Raw genomic sequence first — 23,032 nt, forward strand, 5'->3', positions numbered from 1 at the left:
TCCATTTGTATATTGGAGGCCAACTAGCGATCCATCTTTGCAAAGGGGGAGGGGGGGGGGGGCGGTGGGGGGGAGATTCTGAGTGAGATTCTGTCAGGAGATTCATCATCTTTGCTGCATTAAGTTACATTTGAGAGTGTTTCAGTTGTCCAAGCACATTTTTGTGTACTCAAAGACAGGTATTTTTCATTCAAAGTCATCTCTCAACGCACAAATAAAGTAAAAAGCTGGCTTCACTCACACCTATTCTTGAAGTTGGCCAACTGCTGATCCAACAGCATTCATTGAGAACTTGTCTGTCATTTCAAAAGGGATTAATTTGAAAGGTGCCTGAACAATAACAACCAAAAAAGGAACCAGAGAGCCATTTTAAATTATCCTTAAATACGTGTCCTTCTTTAAATAGACTCCACCTATTTGCTGCAAGTTTCCAGGTCATATTAAAAAATCTGTGCCAATTGGGTGTGGCAATTTGTGATCATTGTTTTGAAAGGACACGCCCTGCATTGAGCCCCATTTGTAAAACCTTTTTTTAGTATGTAAGAAAACAAAGCAACGCACCACAATCACAATAGAAAGAACACCTTATTACTGAATGACTGCACCACCCTTACAATAACAGTGAAGCACTGAACGCTGGCTGTTCAGTCAGAGCATGTTCAGTACCAGTCGTCCACTTACCCTGAAAAACGTGTTCCCATGGCTGGCCAACAGAGTGTCAGACTTTGGCTTGTTCTTGCTGTACAAGGCATACAGCCCAAACTGGTCTTGCTGTGAATAATAGAAAAAAGTAGGCTCTTTTTACAAGTGAGGCATTTTGCTTCAGTATGCTTTACTTGTAAATGAAATTCACAGCAAGAAATGTAAATTATTTTTCCATTGGCAAAGGAATTTATAGTTTTACTTGGATAGCTTTTTGCTTGATGGCAAAATGTTTTATAAAGGGTTACTTGCCTTGGGATATGCAATATTTTAAACAAAGTACTTAAGACAAAGAATAAGGCCAAAAGCAAATACATGGGTTTTAGCTTACAGGATGATCCTCATTCACTGTGGCTGCTGTTCTGTATGAACCTGAACAGCAGAAACCCTGAACTTCCTGCCCACATAAAAGTTTTAAATTGAGCCTCTAAATCGTGCCAAGTCTGAATTCACCACAAAAAGGAGAAAAAAAGCAAGGCATTTCTAAACTAGTTTGAAGTACATGCTTAATGCGGGCTTCTCCGATTGCCGCTTGGTGACTTACATTTATGAAAGAGCTACATTGCCTGGAGAAATGGCTATATGTGATGAATAGATGTTGCCAGAAGCTGAACCACCTACTGAGACTGATCGCACAGACAAAAGGCCGCTTGGCCTATTTGAACAGCTGGGTTTTTAATTTTCTTAAAATAATCCAGGTAATGCACCACGCTCAAGGGCAGATATTGCCCAGATATTAACCCTATAGCCACTGGCTAACATCAGCTGAACTGAGGTAACACAAAACATCTCTGCAAGTTTTTTACAACAGTGCAGTAAGCTTGTGTAAGGTGGAGGTGAATAACATCATTACAGCAGTTCTTTTTTATAACCACCACCAAATGGTGGCCGGCGTATGAATTTAAAATGGTGATCAAACTGACTGGACTTACTTGCCACAGGTATGTGGTTATCAGTTTTTAATGCACACCTTCGAGCCAATCAGAATTGAGTATTCACCCAGGTATAACAGGAGTTCACCAGTGCGGTTCAAGGATTGTGAAAGATTTTTCTATTATTACATGAATGCCCACGGTTATTATTGGGCAGTTTGAGCCTTGGTGCCTACGCGACGATGGTGGAAAGCGGGGCACGGGGCGGGGCACAGGGAGGGGCTGCTCACGTGTCGGAGGAAGCAGTGGCTGACGCGGAGGGGGTGGTTGCAGCAGCTCTCCAGCTCCTTCAGGAAGTACTGGCTGTGGAAGTCCACCAGCTTCTCCAGGTTCCCGAAGATGACGCTGCGCTTGCCCCGCAGGTCCTGCGGCAGGTCGGGCCGCTCCATCTCGGGGAAGTAGTAGTTGATGATGTAGCGCAGGGAGCGCACGTACTCCCGCTCCGTCGTGACCATCTCGTCCACGATGTGCCGCAGCTTGCTGTGAGAGAGAGAGAGAGAGAGAGAGAGAGAGAGAGAAACAGTTAGGAAAACGGATGAGACATTGTAGAAACCCACCCTGCAGAGACCTGCAGAAAACAATGGTTCTTGTCCTCTGAAATACGGTGAATTGTTATTATTATTATTATTGTTGTTGTTATTATTGTTATTATTATTTTTACAACCTATGGCTCAGCTGTTTTGGTGGTAGTACATCCCTTAACAGCACCATAGCATAAATGCACAACCAGCAAGGAAAGCTGATCAGATCAGGACAGTAACCATGTTACGAACATGTCATTAAAGAAAAAAACATGCTTCTGACGGCAGAGCTCTGGCTCACAGTTCATTTGTTTTTACAGACTTCGAGGGGGCTGCTCTCCCTCTCCATAGCCTGGGTCGCTACTGTGCTTTTCCTATGAGGCCCTCCCCATCTGTCTCTCATCACAACCCTCCTCATCCCAAGCAGCCATGCTTACACACTGCAGGCTGTGCGTGAGACACAAAACAAGTCTCTCTCCCCCTGCTGACTGCATGGCAATACCAGTGTGTGCTAAATGTGAGCTGACACACACACCTCCCAGCACCTGTCTCTGCTGAACACCAATACAGGCCCAGATTTGGCCGTGGCCAGAAAGCGGGTCCGTGCGTGATGTCACATGGACAACTCTCTTGTGACATACATACAGTATCTTTCATACACTAGCATCTGCAATGCACTCCTTTCACATTCTGCTTTATTGCCAAAGCCCCTTTCCCACTGGCCCCGCTCACTTAGCACACTACTTTTTCATTCGGAATTCATTCCAGAGAGTTATGCAGAAACCAACTGTTACTGTATGTGCCTGTATTTCTAAACTGGGAATTTCTGAAGGGAGCTTAACTGTGGGTTGTAGACATACTGCTTTTTTAGTATTTCGTTATGAATTATTTAGGTTTCTGGGGACACTACTGCTGACCTACTTTCTACTACTACTTTCTACTTTATGGAACCTTAGGACAATATATAGGCAAAGTTAAAAAAAAGGAATAAAAATTCTATATTATATATTTCTTTCTTTCTTGCTTAATTTCTTTGACCTGTGCTTACGGCACCATAGCAATAATATGGGGACATGTATTCATGATACATCTGCATATTTGCATTAAGCCCCAACAAATGAAAAGTACTAAATATATTGCACATCATCATGTGTAAGAATAGAACCAATAATTTCCAAAACAGTCTTTAGCGGATTAGGCTACACAACTAACTGGTAAAACAGGTATGCACAATATACCGCCCAACCATAATTGAAACAGTGTCCAAATTGTTGCAGCTGAACTTTGGTTTGGGAGTGTAAAGGTAGGGCTTGCATTTATTAAAAATTTAATAAAAAAAACAATAGACTGGAACAACCTACCCTCACTCAGCCAACAAAATACAGTGAAAGACCAAGAGGTCTAGGTAGGTCTAAAGCTTTATACTTGGTACACAATAAAAACCCCCTCTGGACTAAACCACAACCCACACTGGTATTCTACTGGCTGAAAACCCTGAGATCCTTCACATCCTGGTAGGCTATTCCACACATTAAATCATTCCTTAGCACTCAACTGGTTTTCTTGTCAGTGGAGATCCCTGTTCACAGGAAGTTCACAAGTGAGAGCTGACACTGCTCGTCAAGTCATGGTAAAGCCATTAAAACAATGGAGTGGTTTCCAGCTGTTAGTTCAGAGTTCAAAGTTCAAAAGGTTTTGGAATTTCTTTGATATTCTTTCAGTTTTATTGTGTGCTTTTGATCAGCCTAGTCAGTTTTTGTGTGCTATGAATGATAATTTAGACACATACATAAGTTCCTCAAAGCAAGAAAATACACCTCAAGTAACTCCGAAACAGCTTGTATAGCAGTGTTATGCCTCCACAGGTTGCATGTGTGTATTCTTATCTTTGGTGGAACTATTTCCTATGACGCATGCAGCCTGAGACCGCTGTGCTCAAGGAAAGAAGTAGCATGACTTCCTGTATCAACAGTAGCACGTGCTAGAAGTGCCTCAGAGCAACACCAAGTTGACAGGACTGAAAATGATTCCTGCTTATGCAGTTCCAGCTGGCAGGGGGGAAAATGACACATCACTTTCACCAGATAACCTTGACCTATTGAAAATGAGATGTCATAAAACGGGATGCCAGCATGTCAGTTCACCTTCCCTCTTGGACCTTACAGCCTGTCTGTTACAACTTCTCATCAGGCACCAATTAATAATGTTTGTATCTGTTTCATAGACAGATATAATCAAAGCCTCAATTTCAATTTGCACGTAGCTTGACATATGGTAAGACATGCAAGAATGGGCAATGTGGTAGCTACGCTTTGGCCAGGCCAGCAGCATGTCAACCATGCCTCTCTGGTCTTTAACTTTATGAGTGGAGAGTTTGCGCCACATTAACTGAAATAAAAGCTGAATTTTATGTTATTCATTGTGAATAAACACTATTCAATTATGCAAGTATATACAAAAATGTGTTCATATGTATAGAAGTGTCTTTTGCTTTAAACTATGACCCCACAGCCACTGTAAAGGCAGCAGGTTGTTAGAAATTTTTGTAAATATATAAAATAGCCTTCACACAAATCCGCCTGGGCTAATCAAGATAACCATAGCTATCACTCAAACTGAGATAATACTTTAAAAAAACTCACAGAAAGTGAAACATCATTTTAAGGGGATGAGCTCACATAATTAATTTAATCTGTCCATTTTCATCTTACATTTTTACACTTGATTTAATTTGCCAAAGCCACTCAGGAAAAGGACAGATGTTCTATTTCTGTGAGTTCAGGATGAAAGCCGGTTTGTGAATTGTAGTGCTTTGTTGGCAAAGAAGAGACTTGTCAGGATACAGCTATGCTCCAGCGTACACTAATTGGCAGTATTTTTTTTTTCCTCATAAATCAGTTCACTGTACAAGCATTTCTCTGTACAAGTATGGTTTACAAACATATCTGTGTTCTCTTCAAAGATGGGGCTTTTGGTACATACCTGCCCTTGGCCTTGGTCTCTGGAATTGGGGTGCTGTTCTTCGGGACGTCCGATGTGGCCCAGCCCTGGGGGGGCAGCCGGGGGCTTAGGCCGCGCTCCACCACGTCCGTGCTGCTCACCTCCAGGCCCTTGATGAAAACGCCCGTGTGAACCCGCCTGGAAGGCTCGCTCACGTTGCGGTGGCAGGACCCGTACCGGGCCGAGTCCACGGGGACGTCGAAGCTCTGGGTCTTCCTCAGCACCCGTCGCCCGGGCTCTGGCGCGGGCGTCCCGGGGCTGTAGGCGCAGGGCGGCGCCCTGGACTGGGCCTCCAGCCGTACCGGGAGCGGAGGCTCCTCGGTGGAGGTGCTCCGGGTCAGCCGGTGGGACCGCGACGCTTGCGACACCCTGCGGTCCAGGCCAAAAAAGTTTGCGGTGGGGCTTTTTAAGTCGCTGGGCTCCGGAACGTGGGTGGTGGGGCTGTCGGGGGGACGCTGTCTCCCCCAGCCCCGGGAGAACACCCTCCTGCAGGGGGAGGACACACTGCTGCTCCGCCTGGAGTCGCCGGCCTCCGGTTGGCGCCCAAGCGATACGTTGTCTCCACCCCCCTCCGTGAGGTCGCCGGGCTGCGAGCGGCGGGTCCGCAGCGCGGCTTCCAGCTTCTTCTCGAACATCTGCTTGGTCTCCTGGCACTTGGACCAGGCGAACTTCCACTGCTTCAGCCCCTTCTCGCTCTTCAGCTCCCCCGCCAGCTCCTTCATCTCCTGGAAGCGGGCGTCCGGGATCGCCGGGTACTGCCGGCGGTAGCTCTCCAGGCACTTGATGATGGCTTGGCACCTCTCCGGCGTGCTGCAGTCCTCGGCGCTGATACACGCCAGGTGGCGCATGCCCTCCAACGCCCACTCGTACGCCTGTGGTGAGGGAGAGAGTGACGAGAGAGTTTTGAAACGGGTAATGCGCTAGCACTTTACCCCCCATGCACTTTGACCACTCCTTCCTGATCACAAAGAACGTCCAGCTGGTCTGGGCAGGAGTTGCCCCCATCCTAACTATTTATTTATTTATTTATTTACACCTGATTTATTGCAATGTGTGAAGTAGGTGCATGGGTATGTCTATTCGTGATCTTTGTGATGTTATGTTGAAATGCCTTGTGATTATGCTGCAAACCAATTTCCCCACCGGGGACAAATAAAAGTATCCATCTATCTAGACGCCATGGGGTCATCTTCAGCGCCAAAGAAAGGAAACATTCACGACACTGTGTGGTACAGGCGCTGGCAGCCGGGAAATGGCCTCGCCGGTTTACAATGGGGCCGTTTCTCCGTGCGCGTTAGAGGGCCAACAACGGCGCCTTTATGGGCGAGCGTCAAGCTAAAATGTAGCCCGAACGAGGGAGTCCTTTTCATGCGGTGGGCCTCGGAGAGCCGGTTGAGGCCTAGGTGCTCTGGAAGGACAACAGCTCTTATCTGAGGAAGACGGGAGAGGCCTGCGAGGGTCCGGGTGAGGGCCTCTCAGGAAAGCTCCCTTTCAAGTAAACAAGGGAGGAATTTACAGAGGTGCTGGGAGGTCTTAGCACTCAAGAATCCTAGCAGACGCATCACCAGGAGGCAAGGTAATGGATTTAGCACATCAAAACACTACTCCTTAATGAAGTGAAACAGCTTGGAGACCACGGTCTCCCCGGCCATTATGAACACGGTCATGAAAGGAATGACGGACATACACAGACTTCCACAAGATGTTTCTATCAAGATGCGTACATTTTCTATCTCAGTTGTGCAGTTGAGTGCAACATATTGGCTAAAATGCTAATACTAATCCTAACATCATATCTTCAGAAAAACAACAACAAATGTGTGACAAAAAAAACAATTCTGGCATCAAGTGAAATTAAAATGATATATCCACAAATAAGTATTGTCCAAATGGACCAGAAAAAACTAAAAAACAAAACACTAGTTTCTGTATAGACTCAGTCTCAGAATCAGTGTGTGAGACTAAATTTCAAATTTAAGAATGGAAATAGCTTCACTCACTCAGAAACGTGACAATGCAATCATGCTGGCTGCTGTGCTCAGAGAGAGATGGCCCTCTCTTCTGTAGCCGCTCTCTGCTGACACACAGTGTTTTTCCCACCTCCCTTAATAGGTGACATTTCCAAGCTCACCCCAATGGACCCTGACTCTTCTACCCTCGCATATGACACATGACCTTTAGGGGAGGGCGAGGTGACACTCTGGCCACATACCAGCGCTTCAGTGTGATAGCACTAAGTTACTGGTGTCAAAATGTGGCCTAGAGGTCACCCCCCAGCAACAAAGGGGGCTGTTAATGGGTAAAAGTCTGGAAATGCCAAAAAAAAAAAAAAAAAAGCAGAACGAAGGTTGACAATATGAAAGTTTGTAATCGAAGATTACAGACTATTGTCAAAGCGTTTTCATGGGGAGAATTTTACAGCATGAGACCATACGTAAAATATCATTTTTGGGATTTAAACCTATTCAATGCATTTTGGAGAGATGACAGCTTTCTTTCTGTATCACAGTGTGAGTGCAGGTGTGAGTTCTACAGGAAAACTTAGAAAGTCCACAAGTGACCAGAATGTGTGCTGAAAACTAAGACAACCGCATAGTCGCTTCAATGTAATCCACTGTAATCTGGCCAAAAGGAATTATCCTGCATTCCTATAACAATTTACCCCTGGTTCTGAAAAGCATTCCTGTCGCTGGTTTCAGGTTTAAAAATGAACACCCGAGCCGCGAATCGGAATCGGTCTCATTATGGAATAAAGAATGACATCATCCCCCCAGAGTCATTAGTGGCCTGCGGCTTTGAAGTTGGAGTGATTTGTGTTGAAAGGCGCGTTTGATTGGCGAGGGCCCAGGGCGGGTTTTCAAATAAAGGCTCGGAGGAGACCCGCGCGCGCGGCTCAAAAGCACTAGAATGTAGCCTCGGCTTTTCAGAGGGCACAAAGAGGGGCGCTCTACTGAGAGCGCGGGGGGTGGGAATGGGGGGTGTGGGGGGGGGGGGGGGCGACCACGGAAAAAAGCCTGGGGGTTGGGGGGGGGGGGGAAGAGAACGCCTCTACCGGGCCCTTAGCTTTTGTGCACACATAAAGTGTAACTTCCAGCTAAGTGGGTCGAGGTTTGCTTTTCCTCAAATTAAGGTTTTTAAAGCCCTATTTCATTACTTCTGAGCTCACGTCTGAGTCATTTCAATGATCTATTCTGGCCGATGAGGTAGATAAGTTCTTGCATTGAGACACCTGAGTTCATCAAGCAAAAATGAGGATTAAAGAAAGACTTCTAGTAAAGTGTTATGAAAGAGATATTAAGACCTATTTCTCAGACCCTGAAGATCCCGGAGATGGTCACATGCGATATCCGTGTTTGTGAATAAATGAACACTTGCTTTTATTCAAGAGTCACAGCGAAAGACAAACGTTAGATTCATGGCCAAAGTAGCATGACTAGTCCAAAATTACCTCATGTACTCAGGTACTATGAGCTCGACCAGGTTGACGTTCTCAGGAGATGTGCTAATTAACTAAGGGTTACCAGATACATCTCTGTAAACTCCCTTGTAAATACAGAACAACTGGGGCTGAGACTATGGGTGTAGTGAGCCCATAAGGAAAAAAAGCAGTGCGCAGGACCGATTGGGAAGTGCGGGGCAGTTCAGCAGTCCATATGCGGGAGAGCAGTGATAAAGATGACCCGACTCTAGCACAAAAGGAAATGCAGGACCGAGCACTTCCATGTTCTGGAGACAAAAGACCACCCAGCGAGAGACAGACCCTTCTAATTAGCAGGCTCGACGGCGTGCCACAAATAAAGCTGCATGATTTGCAGCTATTATGAAGGAAACACATTCGCCGAGGGCATATTCCCAGATCACCCTTTCACAAAATATGGACGCATTTATGTGTGCTATAAAAGTTTTCAGTCTGACGGGTTCAAATCTGTTTGAATTTGCAACGGACCCTGAAATGTTTTCGGGAGGCTACTTTCAATGAAAAAGAATTTAAAATCCAATAAAAAGTAAAAACGAGAGATATGTGTGTCTGTTGTGCGTGTGTCTGCATGTGTGTGCATGCACGTGTGTGTGTGTGCATGTATGTGTGCTTACAGTTGAGCCTATGGCACTGTAAACCACATTGAACATCAACGGAACTCTCTGTTGTGCAATTATGCATTGAGTCCCTTTGTTTTGAGGACTTTTCCCCTGGCACGTTTAGTTCATTCTTCATGGAATTTAAATGTTTAAAAAGACTAATGGGCTAGACCCCAGTAAACTGAACACTGCTGTCACACTGAACAAAGATCATCCCACTTGCAATTCCTCTATGTGACAAGAAGTGGGATTTATTTTTATTGTTGGGGTGACACGCATGCTAATAAAATGAATGGGAAATGCATCAGGCCCATCCATCGCTGGTTGGACAACAACCACGCACGGCTAACTTTAGTTAGCCAAAGTCAGTTAAAATGGAGAGTGCATCGATAACCTCACAGGATATGCAGACAGATTAAAATGAAGGCCAGACAGGAGAGGCAGGAAAAAAAAGCCTTTCCCCCCATGTACTAAATCCAAAATTTGCCTGGTCTTTCTTTTGCTTGGCATCCCCCACCTCTCTTCATCCACATTATGAAACCCAAACCCAGATGCAAGAGCCTTTGGACTCCAAATGAGTTAAACTTTAAAATTCCAAGTAATTTTTGGCGTGTGCCGTCTGTCTACATTGTTTCCCACCAACTGTGCAGTAACCATGACACACTTCCCAAACATGTTTCCTTCAACTTTATATGTTACAAGGGTGCAAAAATATAGAACAGATGTTTAAAAACATAGTTAATTCCGAAACCCGTCCCTCATTCACAAAGGTTCAGAGCTTTTACTGCAGCTAATGAAGGCTTGGGAAGCAGAGACAAGCAATTGTCCGGGTTCTTTCAAATGTCCCACTCGATCCCATTCAGGACCAATTAGACGCCAGTAACCCCCAGGGTTTACCTTCATTACTTCAACAGGAAATGGTTAACGGGTTAATTCCTTCCCACTGTCTGGACACTTTTTTCACACAGAGGGAAAAGTACCCAGATAAAGCTGTGAGCGGTGTACATAACTCTTCATGAAGTTTAACTAAAATCTTGCCAGCATTTTAAATGCAAAAAAAGATGCCATTAAAAACTCTATACATGACAGAAAGAAACATATAAAGGCTGTCCATGACTCCTTAAATGAATTAGGTTCATTTTCCACATTTGGGAACAGATATTAAACTGCATGGATAACTGAATTTGCATTCTGTTTTACAAATCCACAGATTTTCAATATAGGGTCTCATGGCAAGTGCACACAGCTGTCCTGGATATTCATAATAACGACAACAATACTTTTTTTTCAATATTCAAACTTTACACAAGAACTGAAGATGAACAAGGCATAGCAGAGAATGACAAACAGCACAATGTAAATACATTTTATATTGGCAAACTTCTCCTTTAAAGGTTTGAGAACACACAATGTATTTTTATTAACAATGTCATTTTATTTAATTTAAAATATTAAAATGACCATCTTTAATGTACACGCCTTGATTATCAGAATGTATTGAAAGAATTATCAGAAACCAATCAATGACTATGATTCTAGCCGTCTGGCTTACAAACCGCGTGTCAGCGTGAACTGCACGTTCTGATGAGAAACGCACATCGCGAAGGTAAAGGGAGAGCTTTGTGAAACGCACAAACCGACAAAGCGCCGTCGAGCACCTTTATTACGGCCTGGGATTTTCGATACTCAAAAGCGAGCGCTTTCAAAAGACCCGTGGGAACGCCGTTAAAGCACCGCGGTCTCATTTCACAGAAAGGTCGTCTGGGTGTTCGTGTTACGCGGTGCGGGAGCGCGGGCCCTCGGGCAGTGTGTGGGAGGGAGGAGCCGTTACGGGTGATTTGACCGAGTGGAGCTCGGGAGGGGACTGAGAAAACAGCGCCTGCAGAGCGAGGCTTTCACTCCGCCTCACCGGTCAGCAGCCAATCAGCCGTTAACAAGGTGGTGCCCGCGTCCTCGTTACGCCAGCGCGGTCTGACACGCATTCGCTGCCACACTTACTGATTGAGCATGGCAGCCGAGCACAAGGGGAGCTCCCCGGTTTAGCGCCGTGTTATTGGGGTTCTTTCTCCGCTTGACAAAGGCGCGCCTTTGTAAAGCAGGGAGATCGCTATCGAACATGACAACCACATTTACCATTCGAGACTGCCAAATTACCTACCCGTCTGTCAATCTATCGGTCTATGTCCTGCATCTATTTACAACACAAATTCTTTTCATATTTAAAAGCCATCCAAATTCTCAGAATGAATGCACCTACTCAGCTGTCCAAGAATCAAGACTCTCACCCTAACTTCCATCAATACTGCACAAGCCACCATCAACACACATTTATCTAACACAACACATGGCTAATTTAAGCAGCTGCTTCAATTCACAATAAATAAAGCCTGTTATTCACAATTTAACAACAGAATATCTGGAGAAGTTTTGGAGGGTCTGCCAATTTGTGGTTTCTGAAAGACAGAATGTGCCTTGAGCCCTGCAGCCAAACACTGTGAGGGTTAAGGCCATGTTTGGGGGCCATGGAGAAGCCAGTGACCCTGCACACTGCCTCAGTCTAGTTGCGCATCATGATCAGAGACTTGTTAATTCATCCACAGTACTCAGCAGACTAGAACAGAAGGACAAAAGGAGCTGGTTGAGTTAGTGCAGGTATGGATAACTCTGCCATTAGAGTTCTTCCTGGCCTTTCCAAACCCATTACTGGACACAGAGTGGATAACTGTCACTACTTTGTCACGCATAGTAGGTGCTACAGGCAGTGACCAAGTATTATCTTGAGTCAACACAACTGAGGCTCTTCATTTTCAATGAAGGGCTCAACAATAGTGGATAATTGTAGCCTGGCTACCGAGTCACTGCAAATGAGCAGTTATGGCTACCATTCTTTGCTACATATTTGTAGGATTGCCAGATGCCCAGTTTTCAACTGGAATGTCCATTTTTAAATTATTTGTACAGGGTCGGTTTGTGGTCCTGATCGGACAATGTAATGTCTGGTCGGAGTAATTGATTGAAAAAATGTACCATTATTTGTAATGAACATACATCTCAACAACCCCTGGTCCGTTTAGTGAATTTGTGACTCAACTGCCCCCGGTCCGTGATCCATTCCAGTACTTTCACTCTTACCCCTGAATGCAACCAACCCCACACCACCTACCCCCACTATCCACTATCAGTTCTGATCTTCTGACAGCTTCCCCCCTGGCTTCCAGCTCTGCATGTTGTCCGGTTTTGACAAATTCTAAATCTGCCAACCCTACCTGGTTGTCCTTTTTAAGCAGAGATGTAATTATCACAAATGTAAATAAAAAGGGCAGAATGTAAGACTGAGTTAGGAATACTATTTCTGTGTGTTGATGGTCAGTTAGCAGATCAATTAACATTAGCTATGCTACCTAGCTCGTTAGCTGTTTCCCTGCTAATCTTGATGTCAAACTGAAATGTGAAACTGAATTGTGACTTTAATGTAAATGTAACTTTAGACAGCATCTAAAATAAACACAACTAAAAGAGAGAAAAACGCAATACCATTAAATTAAATTAGTTAAATTAAGTAAACAATCACCCAGTTTATTTAAACTTTAACAGTCAACAAGCTAAAAAGTCAGATTACCATGAACATGGTTAGTCCACGAAGACAAGCAAGACAACACACGATTGTGAGTTCATAAGTAGTTGTTTTGGTCAGTTATTGAATTCAACATCAACATTCTACAAGCAGATTTCATTAATCAGCTTACTTTTTGCCAATCAAGTCGCTGTATTGTTCTTCTTAAAATACCTAGGTTTCTTAAATTGACCCAGGACTTTTGGGCTACCGTCTACCAAAAATTATTGGTAGCGTGATTAAGCAACCAATTTTCAATACAAGAGTCAGACCCTACTGTATTTCCCATTAATTAACTCCCATCCACCTTGAAAACATTTATTTTCGTCAGTGTCTTTATTTAATCTGTATCTGACTGACCAAACTGAGCCTTGCTTACATTTTGGGGATTACATTTATCTGTTCAGTACCCTGGGACACATTGGTGAGAAGAGCACTATATAAAGAATTACATTTTGTGAGCCAATTGACTACCCATACCCTAGATTCAGCTGCTCAGGACTAAACCAATTTTAAATCAAAGGGGTTTTAGCTTTGTGGTCATCTGACCTTCATTCACTATTCTTTGCACAATTGTTTATAGGACGATGGGTGCCACTAGGATGAATGTGTTCTACACAGTCCACCCAAAGTAAACTGTGAAATATCCCTTCGCCGCTACAGACAGGAACAACTGCATTGCCCAGGGCTCAACATCAAACAGTAAGGGTCCTTAGAGATTTAAGCGCAACAGCAGAATCAACACACGACTCTCATTAAGCCATAAACTCGGTACGCCTCGTTAAATCCAGGATGGATTTAAACACTGCCTTAAAGTAAACACTGCCTTAAAGATTAGGCGAGTTCCCTCTACATTCCATTGATAATGGATTTTTCATATTTAATTAAGATGGCTCTAGTACACTGAGCAATGCTACAGTCTGTGTCTCAGCAGCAAAGAGCTCTAATGTGCCAGTGAACCTTCGCTACAACCAAGCCAACAATTCAGGCTGTAACTGACACCCACGCAAAGCATTCAGGCTTCCAACACATCACACATATGAATTGTACACATACACAGGATTCAGAAAGAGAAAATAAGTATCCACGCCACTTCACAGGCCAGCTCCACGTCCGCAACCATCATGGTCCAGATGACCACTACTGTATATTTCCAGAAGCACACTTCACAACCGAGATGGCGTGCAATATGAACTGCAACCGCACGGAGCCTGAACTCAGAGAGAATGACCTCATAAAAAGCACTCAGCGGAAAAGAAAGCCCCACCATTAAAACCTGCTCAATCCAAGGAAAAAGAGACAGACCTCAGCACAATCCTGTGAAGATATGGTTAGGGGGGCTCCTACCTGGCTGATGTCAGGGGCCTCCGGTTCAACGCATGGAGCTGCTGTGGTCATCCTGCTCTAGGAGCGCACTGAGGCTCTGGTGCCTGGGTCCCCCCTTCTCCTGCTACCCCACCCGCCTCCCTCTATTCACAGGCAAATGCTACTCTAAATACCAGATGGGTGAACCCCAGTAACGGGGGCGGGGGATGGGTGTCGGTTGCCGGGACTACAAAGCCACTGGAGTGTGGAAAGTGGGGTGGGTGGGGGTGGGGGTGGCAGAGACAAAACTTGGCACATAAGCACTACCTGGATTGCAAGATTCCCCAAGAAAGCTCACAGCCAATGGGTCAGCCGGATTATGTCCCTACCTTGCTGCCCTACTGTTTGGGGTTATATGCTGTGTGGGTTTTTGACTTAAGAGGTGAAAAATGCCCAGTTACAATGTAGCATGTGTGTTCCTGAATATATCAACGGTGTAATCTAATTAAATTAATTTCAAATAATTCAAATACTCAAGGGATGCACAGGCAGCATGGGTAGGAAGGGGGTGGTTTACTTTCCCTTTGCCATTTTCACTGTATCATTGTTATTTGACCAGTGGTTATGCATTCAGATGCTAATATCCCTCAATACTTAATGGGGAGGGGTAAGTGTGGCTGATCCCCTTGAGGGTAGTGAGGGGTTCTCTGGGCTCTGTAAGGACGCTCAGTATCGATGTGCGAATCAGGCCGCAGCAGGGCTCATTATAACACAGCTCGTATCAACGCTGCCTCAATCAGTTCTTCACCGGCACCCCGTCACCTCCCTCATATCCACTGAATCTTTCAAGTAAGCTTTCTGAAAGACTCCACAGAGATGGATTCAGGATTGCATTAAAGGTGCTTTTCTGGAGGCCAACAACCTAAAAAATATAATATTGCAAAAAGCTAACTCAGCAGCCTAACATCTGATTATTATTATTTTGTTATTCCTCACATTCTCAAACACTTGGCACACTCACAGGCAGACTAATACTCCAATCTTAACCTGATTATGACAATATTGATTATCGAAATGGTCATGTAAGCTCTCTATTTGATTATCTTTATTGGTGCAAGGTCATGATCGGCATGCTGAAATCCTGATAAGACACCTGGATTTTCGCCGAGTCTTTTTTGGTGCACGTCTTACTCCGATTTCTTTCGGCTTTTGGAAAATGTGCATGTCAGGCAGAAGCAGAAGATTCTGGATGAAAACAGGCATGGCTGACGTGTACACCATTTCTGCTGAGCACATGAAGATTATGGAAAGAATCATGTAAACCAAATCATTGGAGTAATTGCATCCTTATTGCATACTTGTATCCATGTGTATTCAATAATCAAAATACTTGCATAAACTGGTTACTCCCAATAATCGGGGTATTGGTGTGCATGTAAACGTAGCCACTGGTCATTTGTTGTACTCCCGAGTCCAGCACGCTTGCCTCTTTAGTGCTTAAAGTGCTGTGGTTTGGTTGGATGTATGCAGGCAGTAAGAGGGGCCTACTCCCTCATGTCATATTCCTTTGTGGACACATCACCCGCGACTGGAATCATCTCGCTGATTCCCCAACACCCCAGCGGGCCATCTGCCACGGTAAGGAGGTCAGTGACAGCGCGCGTGACAGCGAGCGATGTCCAACCTCTACACGCCCCCCCGAACCCCCCCACCCTCGCCCCTGGGGCGTTTTACGGATCAATGCAGGATCGACACAGCACCCACACTTTCTCACAAAGCCATGCTGCTCCTCTCTGCAATCTGTCTCGATTGATTTTTGATGTCTATAGCTGCAGGGTCTTCCATGTAGACATTGAAATAACATGTTCACTGCACAATTTGTGTCAGAGGTCTGCCTTGAGTCTTTGTTCACAGTCCTGAACCAAGGGGAAAACCCCCTATAGTCTAGAACAGAGATTATATTCATGATTCTGGTTTATGAAGCCATAAAGCAAATGGTTTTTTATTGCCAATTACATAATTGTCATTTTATAATGGAGGAAATGGTGTCTACATACAGCCAATATTCCAAACACTCTTGGAGACTTTGGACTGAATTCAAAACACGTTATGAAGGAGCTGCTTCTAACTCTCGTACTCTTATACCATTCACCATTATCAACATATCACCATAAACACTCCTCTTATTGCCTGCATGAACATACTGGTATGGTTGCAATGCACTGAATTGCATGAACTGTATTCTACATTTGAACTGGGTTTCACATGTGTTTCACACATAAGTGATAAATTAACAAAAGGGATGGGCATACACACACACACACACACACTCACACACACACAAAACTCCCCATGAAACATTTTATAGACAAGCAGCGCAGACCACACACAACACAAGATAAGCAGTGGTCCACAGAGAGATGAACAGTTAAAAGGGGTTTCAGGTTTCAGGTGCTATATTCTGTGCACTTGCTTGCTTCAAGTTATTAGTTTGACTCTGAATGTGGTCTCCAGAACAAAGAGAACGCTTGAACGGATGCGAAAGAAAATGAGTTTTGATAGGAAGGGGGAGAGACGGCAGACTAAGGGAAAACTGTACTCGGCAAGCGATAATGAAACATCTGTTCGAACTGTGAGCATATACACCAAAATTATATTAAAATGCAAATTCATTTATTTGCTCTTTCGTTTATTAAAAAAAAAAAAAAAAGGCAGCCCACGTCAGCAGTCTGTTTGGGTTACACCAGGTCAAAGACGCATTTCCCCCCCACGGGACAGGATCTCTGTTTACATTTTCACACTTACACACTATCGTTATCCTTAAAATGACACAGTATTTCTTAACCTGCTGATAAATTAACATTCAGCACTAAACAATACATGAAGGCAAACACACATTTGCAATAGTGCTTCTGTGCCATATCACATATATCAAGATTACACTACAGTTCAATACATGGCAGCAGATGGTAAAGACTTCAGAAAACTTCAGTTCAGGAAATGTAGGCACAGCACATTCGTGGTTGGGGTGGGTAAACCACATGACAGTTGAGGAGGGAAATATAATTATGCTAATTTATTAAATCTGACACTGGTTAACCTCCCTCACAGCTGTCATAGACATCAACGTGTGAGACTAACTGCCAGGCAGGAGGACGTGACCACCATGTACAGCAGTTTTTGTGAAAGTCTAGACTTCACTGTGCAACTGAGGAAGCTAATCATTCAGCTGAATGAACTGAACAGAAGACTCATCAGCAGGAGTGATCTTGCAGAAATGACTGCATTACATTTTGAGAGGTTCAATATCAGCCTGTCTCTCAGAAGATTTTTTTGTGTTGAATAATTTGGTGCTGGCATGATCCGTATCGAACCCAGACTGTGGGGTTCATCCATCCACCGCAGTGTGGTGTCTCAACCAAAAGAGCCACCCAGCATCCCTGTCTTCAAGAGGGAGCATGAGTTTGCTTCTGATGCGTATTTGCTAGCTGGTAGGCGAAGAACATAGGTAGGAATCGTAAGCACATCACTTCATTGCTAGCTTTTTAAGTTTACTGGTTGTAAATTGATCTAGCTCACATGTTGCTTCATTCAGTGCCTAGTTTTCTACAGACTCATATCATAAACATGCATTACATTACATGGCTCAACATTAACAGTAGCCCTGGGCTACAAATCCATTGCAAATGAGCAGTTTTGGTTACTTTTCTTTGCTAACTGGTTGCTAGGTCGGGCTAACATTATCAGTTTCCATTACTTTTTAGTATGGTTGAAATTACCGAAAGTTAACTAGCTAGCTAGCTACCTTGGTTCCTAGCACTAGCTGCAACTTGTTCGAATGGATGAAATGTTATAACTAATCTGGGTGAAGCCACACAACCTCTGATGAGAAGTTAATTTCACAGACGATGACAACACCTCCAATCATTTTCAATGAGAGGCAATTTGTCATGCCTGCAAGGCATGTTGGGATAGCTCGCAATGTGAGAGAAGCCGGCAAAAGCAACCAGAAGCGACATGGTGCTGGGGGAGCTTTTGACCCCAGAGTGGGACAGCTTTGCGGCAGGATAACCAATCAGATTAAAGATCCGACATATAAATAGTTCCCCATTTCAAATTTGATTTCACTATTCCATAGTTCTGTCACTGAAGATGCATTAATTATTGCTGTGCTGGGATTAACATAGTTTATGATTGGTATACATTTAACAAACACAATGTGTCAAAAATAGAAGACACCCACAAGCAACCAATCGTGGGAGGCGAGTGCAGTGCCAGTGATCTCAGTGAAGCCACACACTGCCTCCGACTAGTAGCAAATTTTTCGGGCAAAATTATTTTCTGATAATTTTCTCACAGACCTTTCTTATGAAAAGTCAGTTGTTCCATCGCTGAGCTAGATCGATTTGCGCAGTTTTATGCCACACACAAACACATTTTATTAGCTGGCTAGCTCTCTCTGCCTTCTCTGTCACACAACTACCTGAAATGCAATGAAATATGGTGTGAAGGGGGAAATTCCATTGCATTTGTAGTAACTTGACCAGCTCAGCTGATCGATTAGGGCAAATGGGATGTTTGTTACAAAGTAGTTTGATCATTCTGAGAAGTTCTATTTCTAGGCCTTGACACTCCATACACTTTTGGGCAAAATAACTAAAATTATTTATTTGCTGAAGATTTTACAAATAAAATAAAATAAACATATTATCACAGTCTGATTTTCATGTGAAAAGTAACAATTGTTAATGGAGTTTCCCTTTGGGGAAGTTTTATTTCACCTTCAAAAGTCAGTATTGCGCTCACAGCGCAAACATACACGGCACAGGCTTATTTCTGGGTGCTTCACAGCTTAGGCTGGCTGAAGGCGTTCTTTCCTGTCTCGTTAATATGCATGTCTATGGCGGGCACCCTGCTCGAACTGCAGCCTTTTGGAACTTGTTACCGACAGTTGAATGATCTCACTGGCACACATACAGCAGTGTCTTTATGCAGTGGGTTTTCTCTCCTGAAACAATGCCAGCCCTGCACACCGTACATTTTAATCCTTTTTAGTCACAGACTTCAACCGACAGTGAAAAGCACAGTCGCATGAACCACTCCATACCAGTCTGCAGCCCAATACAAAACTGCTAAAATCCAATGGTCTAAAATGCATGCTCTTGCATTTAAAAATGGAAGGAAATGGCATGTAAACAATCAGTACTGCAAGTAAATGCTATTGCATGATTTTCGGGAAGTGGAAATTTCCTCTTCTTCCCTTGGGTGACTACCATCTTTCCATGAATCTCTGCATCATGTCATTCATTCAACACTGTGGCCATCAGAGCCCAGTCAAGACAATGGCCACATAGAATATCATCAGATCCTAATCAGAGGCTGTTCATTGTTATGGGTTTATAGTGAAGTCACACTAGAGTAACATTAGCTGCGCGAGAACTAAAAATTCCTTCATTTGAAAATAGCACCCACTTAAAATTAAACCAGACTTTTGGATTTGCCCAACAAGCACTGAAATTGCTGTGAGTTAATCAAAATCAAACAGAACTGCATATTTAATGAGATTCATCATCAAGCACCCACACAAAACAGCTCTGTATCGTTATCGGCACTACAAACTCCCAATTAAACAGGAGCAACAACACCTTCATAAAACTAATTAGCACATTTCTACTTATTAATTCTAATCATGATGGTTTAGCCTGTCTCAAGAGCGGAAAAAACTAGAGCTGTCACAATTATCTGTTAACTCATGCAGTTAATTAGAAAACCTGTTTTTTATTTTTTTATTTTTTTTAAATTGTAATTAATAATAGATGTTACTTGTTGAGTACATTTCCACAGCTAATTTCAGCCTCATGGTTGTAGACTGAGTATTCAGTTACACAGTCCATTGCAAGAAAATCCATTGCTCAATATGTAGAGGGTACAGGTTGGATCAAATTGATTTTATGATGACATTTATTAAATTTGCTTAAAGCCTTACATTCAAATGAATTATTTAATTTGACGCATTTACCAAATTCTTGAAATTGTTTGAATGACTACTGAATGTGTACATTTTGTATCAGTTTACAGCTGATTGGTGTAGCCTTGTGGATCACAGTACAAAGGTTTTTTTTTTTTTATATTAGGGCCATTCAACCACAGCCTGTGAATTTCAGGAAGTGACTAATAGTTTTAGTCATTTAGTCATGTTTCAAAGTCCAAATCAAAACTGCGCTGTTCCATTGCTGCCAAATCCTCATATTTACTAAAACATATGTGCTCTGTATGCAGTCCAATGACCTCCTCTCCTCCTTACTGCAATTATCACACTGTTACCATTTCGTTTGCTGTGGCTACCACATTGCTGCTCATTTATCTTGCAATTTTTGTTTATCAAAATAATAAGAAATCATTTTACAGCCATGCAATCTTCCTCAAATCCCACTACAACACATTTTCTTCAGTCAACACTGCAGAACTACAAAGCATTTCATAGTCAGATTGTCAGCCATAATTATTCAGTGCCACTGTGCAATTATCACTCTACATCTCCCAGCACTACTTTTATCTGGCATGTAATTTAAGCCCACTTATGTTCTTCCAAAACAACACAATAGCAAACAATCTCTAATAAGCATTGAATGATTGTATTTCTTATTTTCTTTAATGCAGTTCTTAATCGGAAAAAAACAGACCGAAATGGCGTTTCACTACTTTTACCTTGTCAAAAAACTCATAGAGTTTGACGGTCTTGTCGATTTTGTCCTTGGTGTCCTCCACTCTCTGGGAGAAGTCATGGAGGTGCACCCAAAAGGAGCGCACCTTCACCTCGTACACCTGCAGCTGGGCCGAAGACACATCCTCCCACCTCTCCAGCCTCTTCAACAGGGCCTCTCCGCTTTTACAGTGCTCCTGTAACCAGGGGAAACGGTGAGTAACCATGGACACCAACACTTCGCCTCCCCCTCCAATGAAAATGGTAAACGCCTCAATACCGAAGCCTGCTATGCAGTTAGGCAAGACTATGGCCAGTTTATGCAGACTATGGATGGATTTTTTCGATAGCAACATTGGAAACAGCGTTGTTATGCTGTCTAACTGCTCACAGAAGAAAGGGACTTCCATTCAAGCTTACGTATGCGGCAGAGTAGAAATCTCTGAAGTGGGCTTGTTTATGGTGGAGCTCCTCCAGGGAATCGTCCAGCTCACTGAGGGTCTTCAGACGCCTCTCCCCCACCTCCTCGATCCAGCCTCTCACCTGACCGTGCACACAAGTCACTTCCTGTTAGTCTGAGGAACTATCACTGAGTCACTACACAGCATCCACCAGCGGCTCCTCTAATAATCACATAACTTTCTGTACGATACCCAAAATCTCTGAAGTGCTCTACACATAAGGCAATGGGAGAATGATCAGTTACCCAGTAGCATATTTTAGAGCATATACACATAAGAAGTACAGGAAATATTTTCATAAAATCTTCTACTGCTGTGTCAGTGATAATATTTTCTGGTTTAACACTTCAGTAATTGACCTGCAGTCAAGACACTTTCAGTCTACCTTATCACAACACTCTGAGGAAGACATTAGTCAACATGCATCAACATTTTAATTATTGCTCTGCATGATTAATTACATTATAATCATTTGAATGGTAGATCCTTTTTGTGGGAGTTACAGACCCCTTTTGTCATCATGTTTAGTACTTTGTTGCATATCCTTGAAGTCTGTGACCCATATAAATCACCAGGTGTTGAGTATCTTCTCTGGTGATGGTTTGCCAGGCCTGCAATGCAGTCATCTTCAGCTCCTTCTTATTTTGGAAGATATTTGCCTTGAGGTTTTTATTTTCAGCATATTAAATGCATGATCAATTGGATTCAGATCAGGAGAATGACCATTCAGGAATTTTCCCGTTTTTGGCTTAAAAAACTCATTTGTTGCTTAAGTAGTATGTTTAAGATCATTTTCTTGCTGTAGGGAGAAGTTCTGTCCAATCCGTTTGGAGGCATCTGCTTGAACATGAGAAGATGAGAGGCTTCTGTACACTTTATTATTCATTCTGCTGCTGCTTTCAGTAGTCACATCATCAATGAAGACAAGTGAGCCAGTAGCTGTGGCGGCCATACATGCTCAAACCATTGCGTGCTATTTTGTGCAGTTTGCTTCGGACTCCATGCTTTCCTCTAGGCATCACTGATACAAGCGAATCTTGGTCTCATCTTTCCACAAGACCTTTTTTCCAGAATGCAGCAGGCTCTTTTGGGTACTTCATGAAAGAGGCCATACTGTTTAGTGGTTTGCATCTTGCAAAACTAACTCTGTAGTTAGTTTTGAAGTCTTCTATGAACAGTAGTCACTGACACATCTGTGCATGAGTTCTGAAGATTGTTTCTTATGACCCAACACAATCATCCACCCTGAAGTCAACTGAACATCCGTTTCACTTGCCGAAGACAAGACTGCAGGAAAAATGCCCCAGAAACCAACTGAAACTGAAGATGACTACAGGCCTGGCAGAGCATCACAGTGAAGATACCCAGCGTCTGGTGATGTCTGCGGGTGGCAGACTTCAGGCAGTCATTGAATGCAATTATGGGACTGTGTGTAAAAAAGGGCTGTGTACAGATCCCCCAATATGGATGTAAATACTATAAAAATAAAGCTGACAGTCTTCACTTTAACATTATATTCATTGTATAATTTCAAACCCTGGAGTACAGAGCCAAAACAACAAAAACTGTAACACTGTTACAACTTTTTAATTTAACTGTACACACACAAATATATACAATGATACACACATTTTATGTCTGGCTCATTTCTAACTTTGAACATTTGAGTATTGCTTGTCATAAGACATTTTCATGAATCCATTCCAGTGTTTTTCTCA

General features: G+C 43.3%; 1 protein-coding gene across 3 annotated transcripts in view; it reads right to left on the bottom strand.

Moving 5' to 3' along the window:
- LOC118228069 overlaps positions 1-23,032 on the bottom strand; it is a 76,144-nt gene that overhangs the window by 8,676 nt on the left and 44,436 nt on the right. For all 3 annotated transcript variants that reach the window (XM_035419299.1, XM_035419298.1, XM_035419297.1), the window contains 5 exons: positions 21,274-21,396; positions 20,859-21,050; positions 5,138-6,027; positions 1,865-2,114; positions 682-771 (listed from right to left, as the gene is read on the bottom strand). In XM_035419299.1, the coding sequence (XP_035275190.1) occupies positions 682-771; positions 1,865-2,114; positions 5,138-6,027; positions 20,859-21,050; positions 21,274-21,396 (1,545 nt within the window). The remainder of the gene's footprint in view (positions 1-681; positions 772-1,864; positions 2,115-5,137; positions 6,028-20,858; positions 21,051-21,273; positions 21,397-23,032) is intronic.

This window comes from Anguilla anguilla, chromosome 5, assembly GCF_013347855.1.
Source record: "Anguilla anguilla isolate fAngAng1 chromosome 5, fAngAng1.pri, whole genome shotgun sequence".
NCBI lineage: Eukaryota > Metazoa > Chordata > Actinopteri > Anguilliformes > Anguillidae > Anguilla > Anguilla anguilla.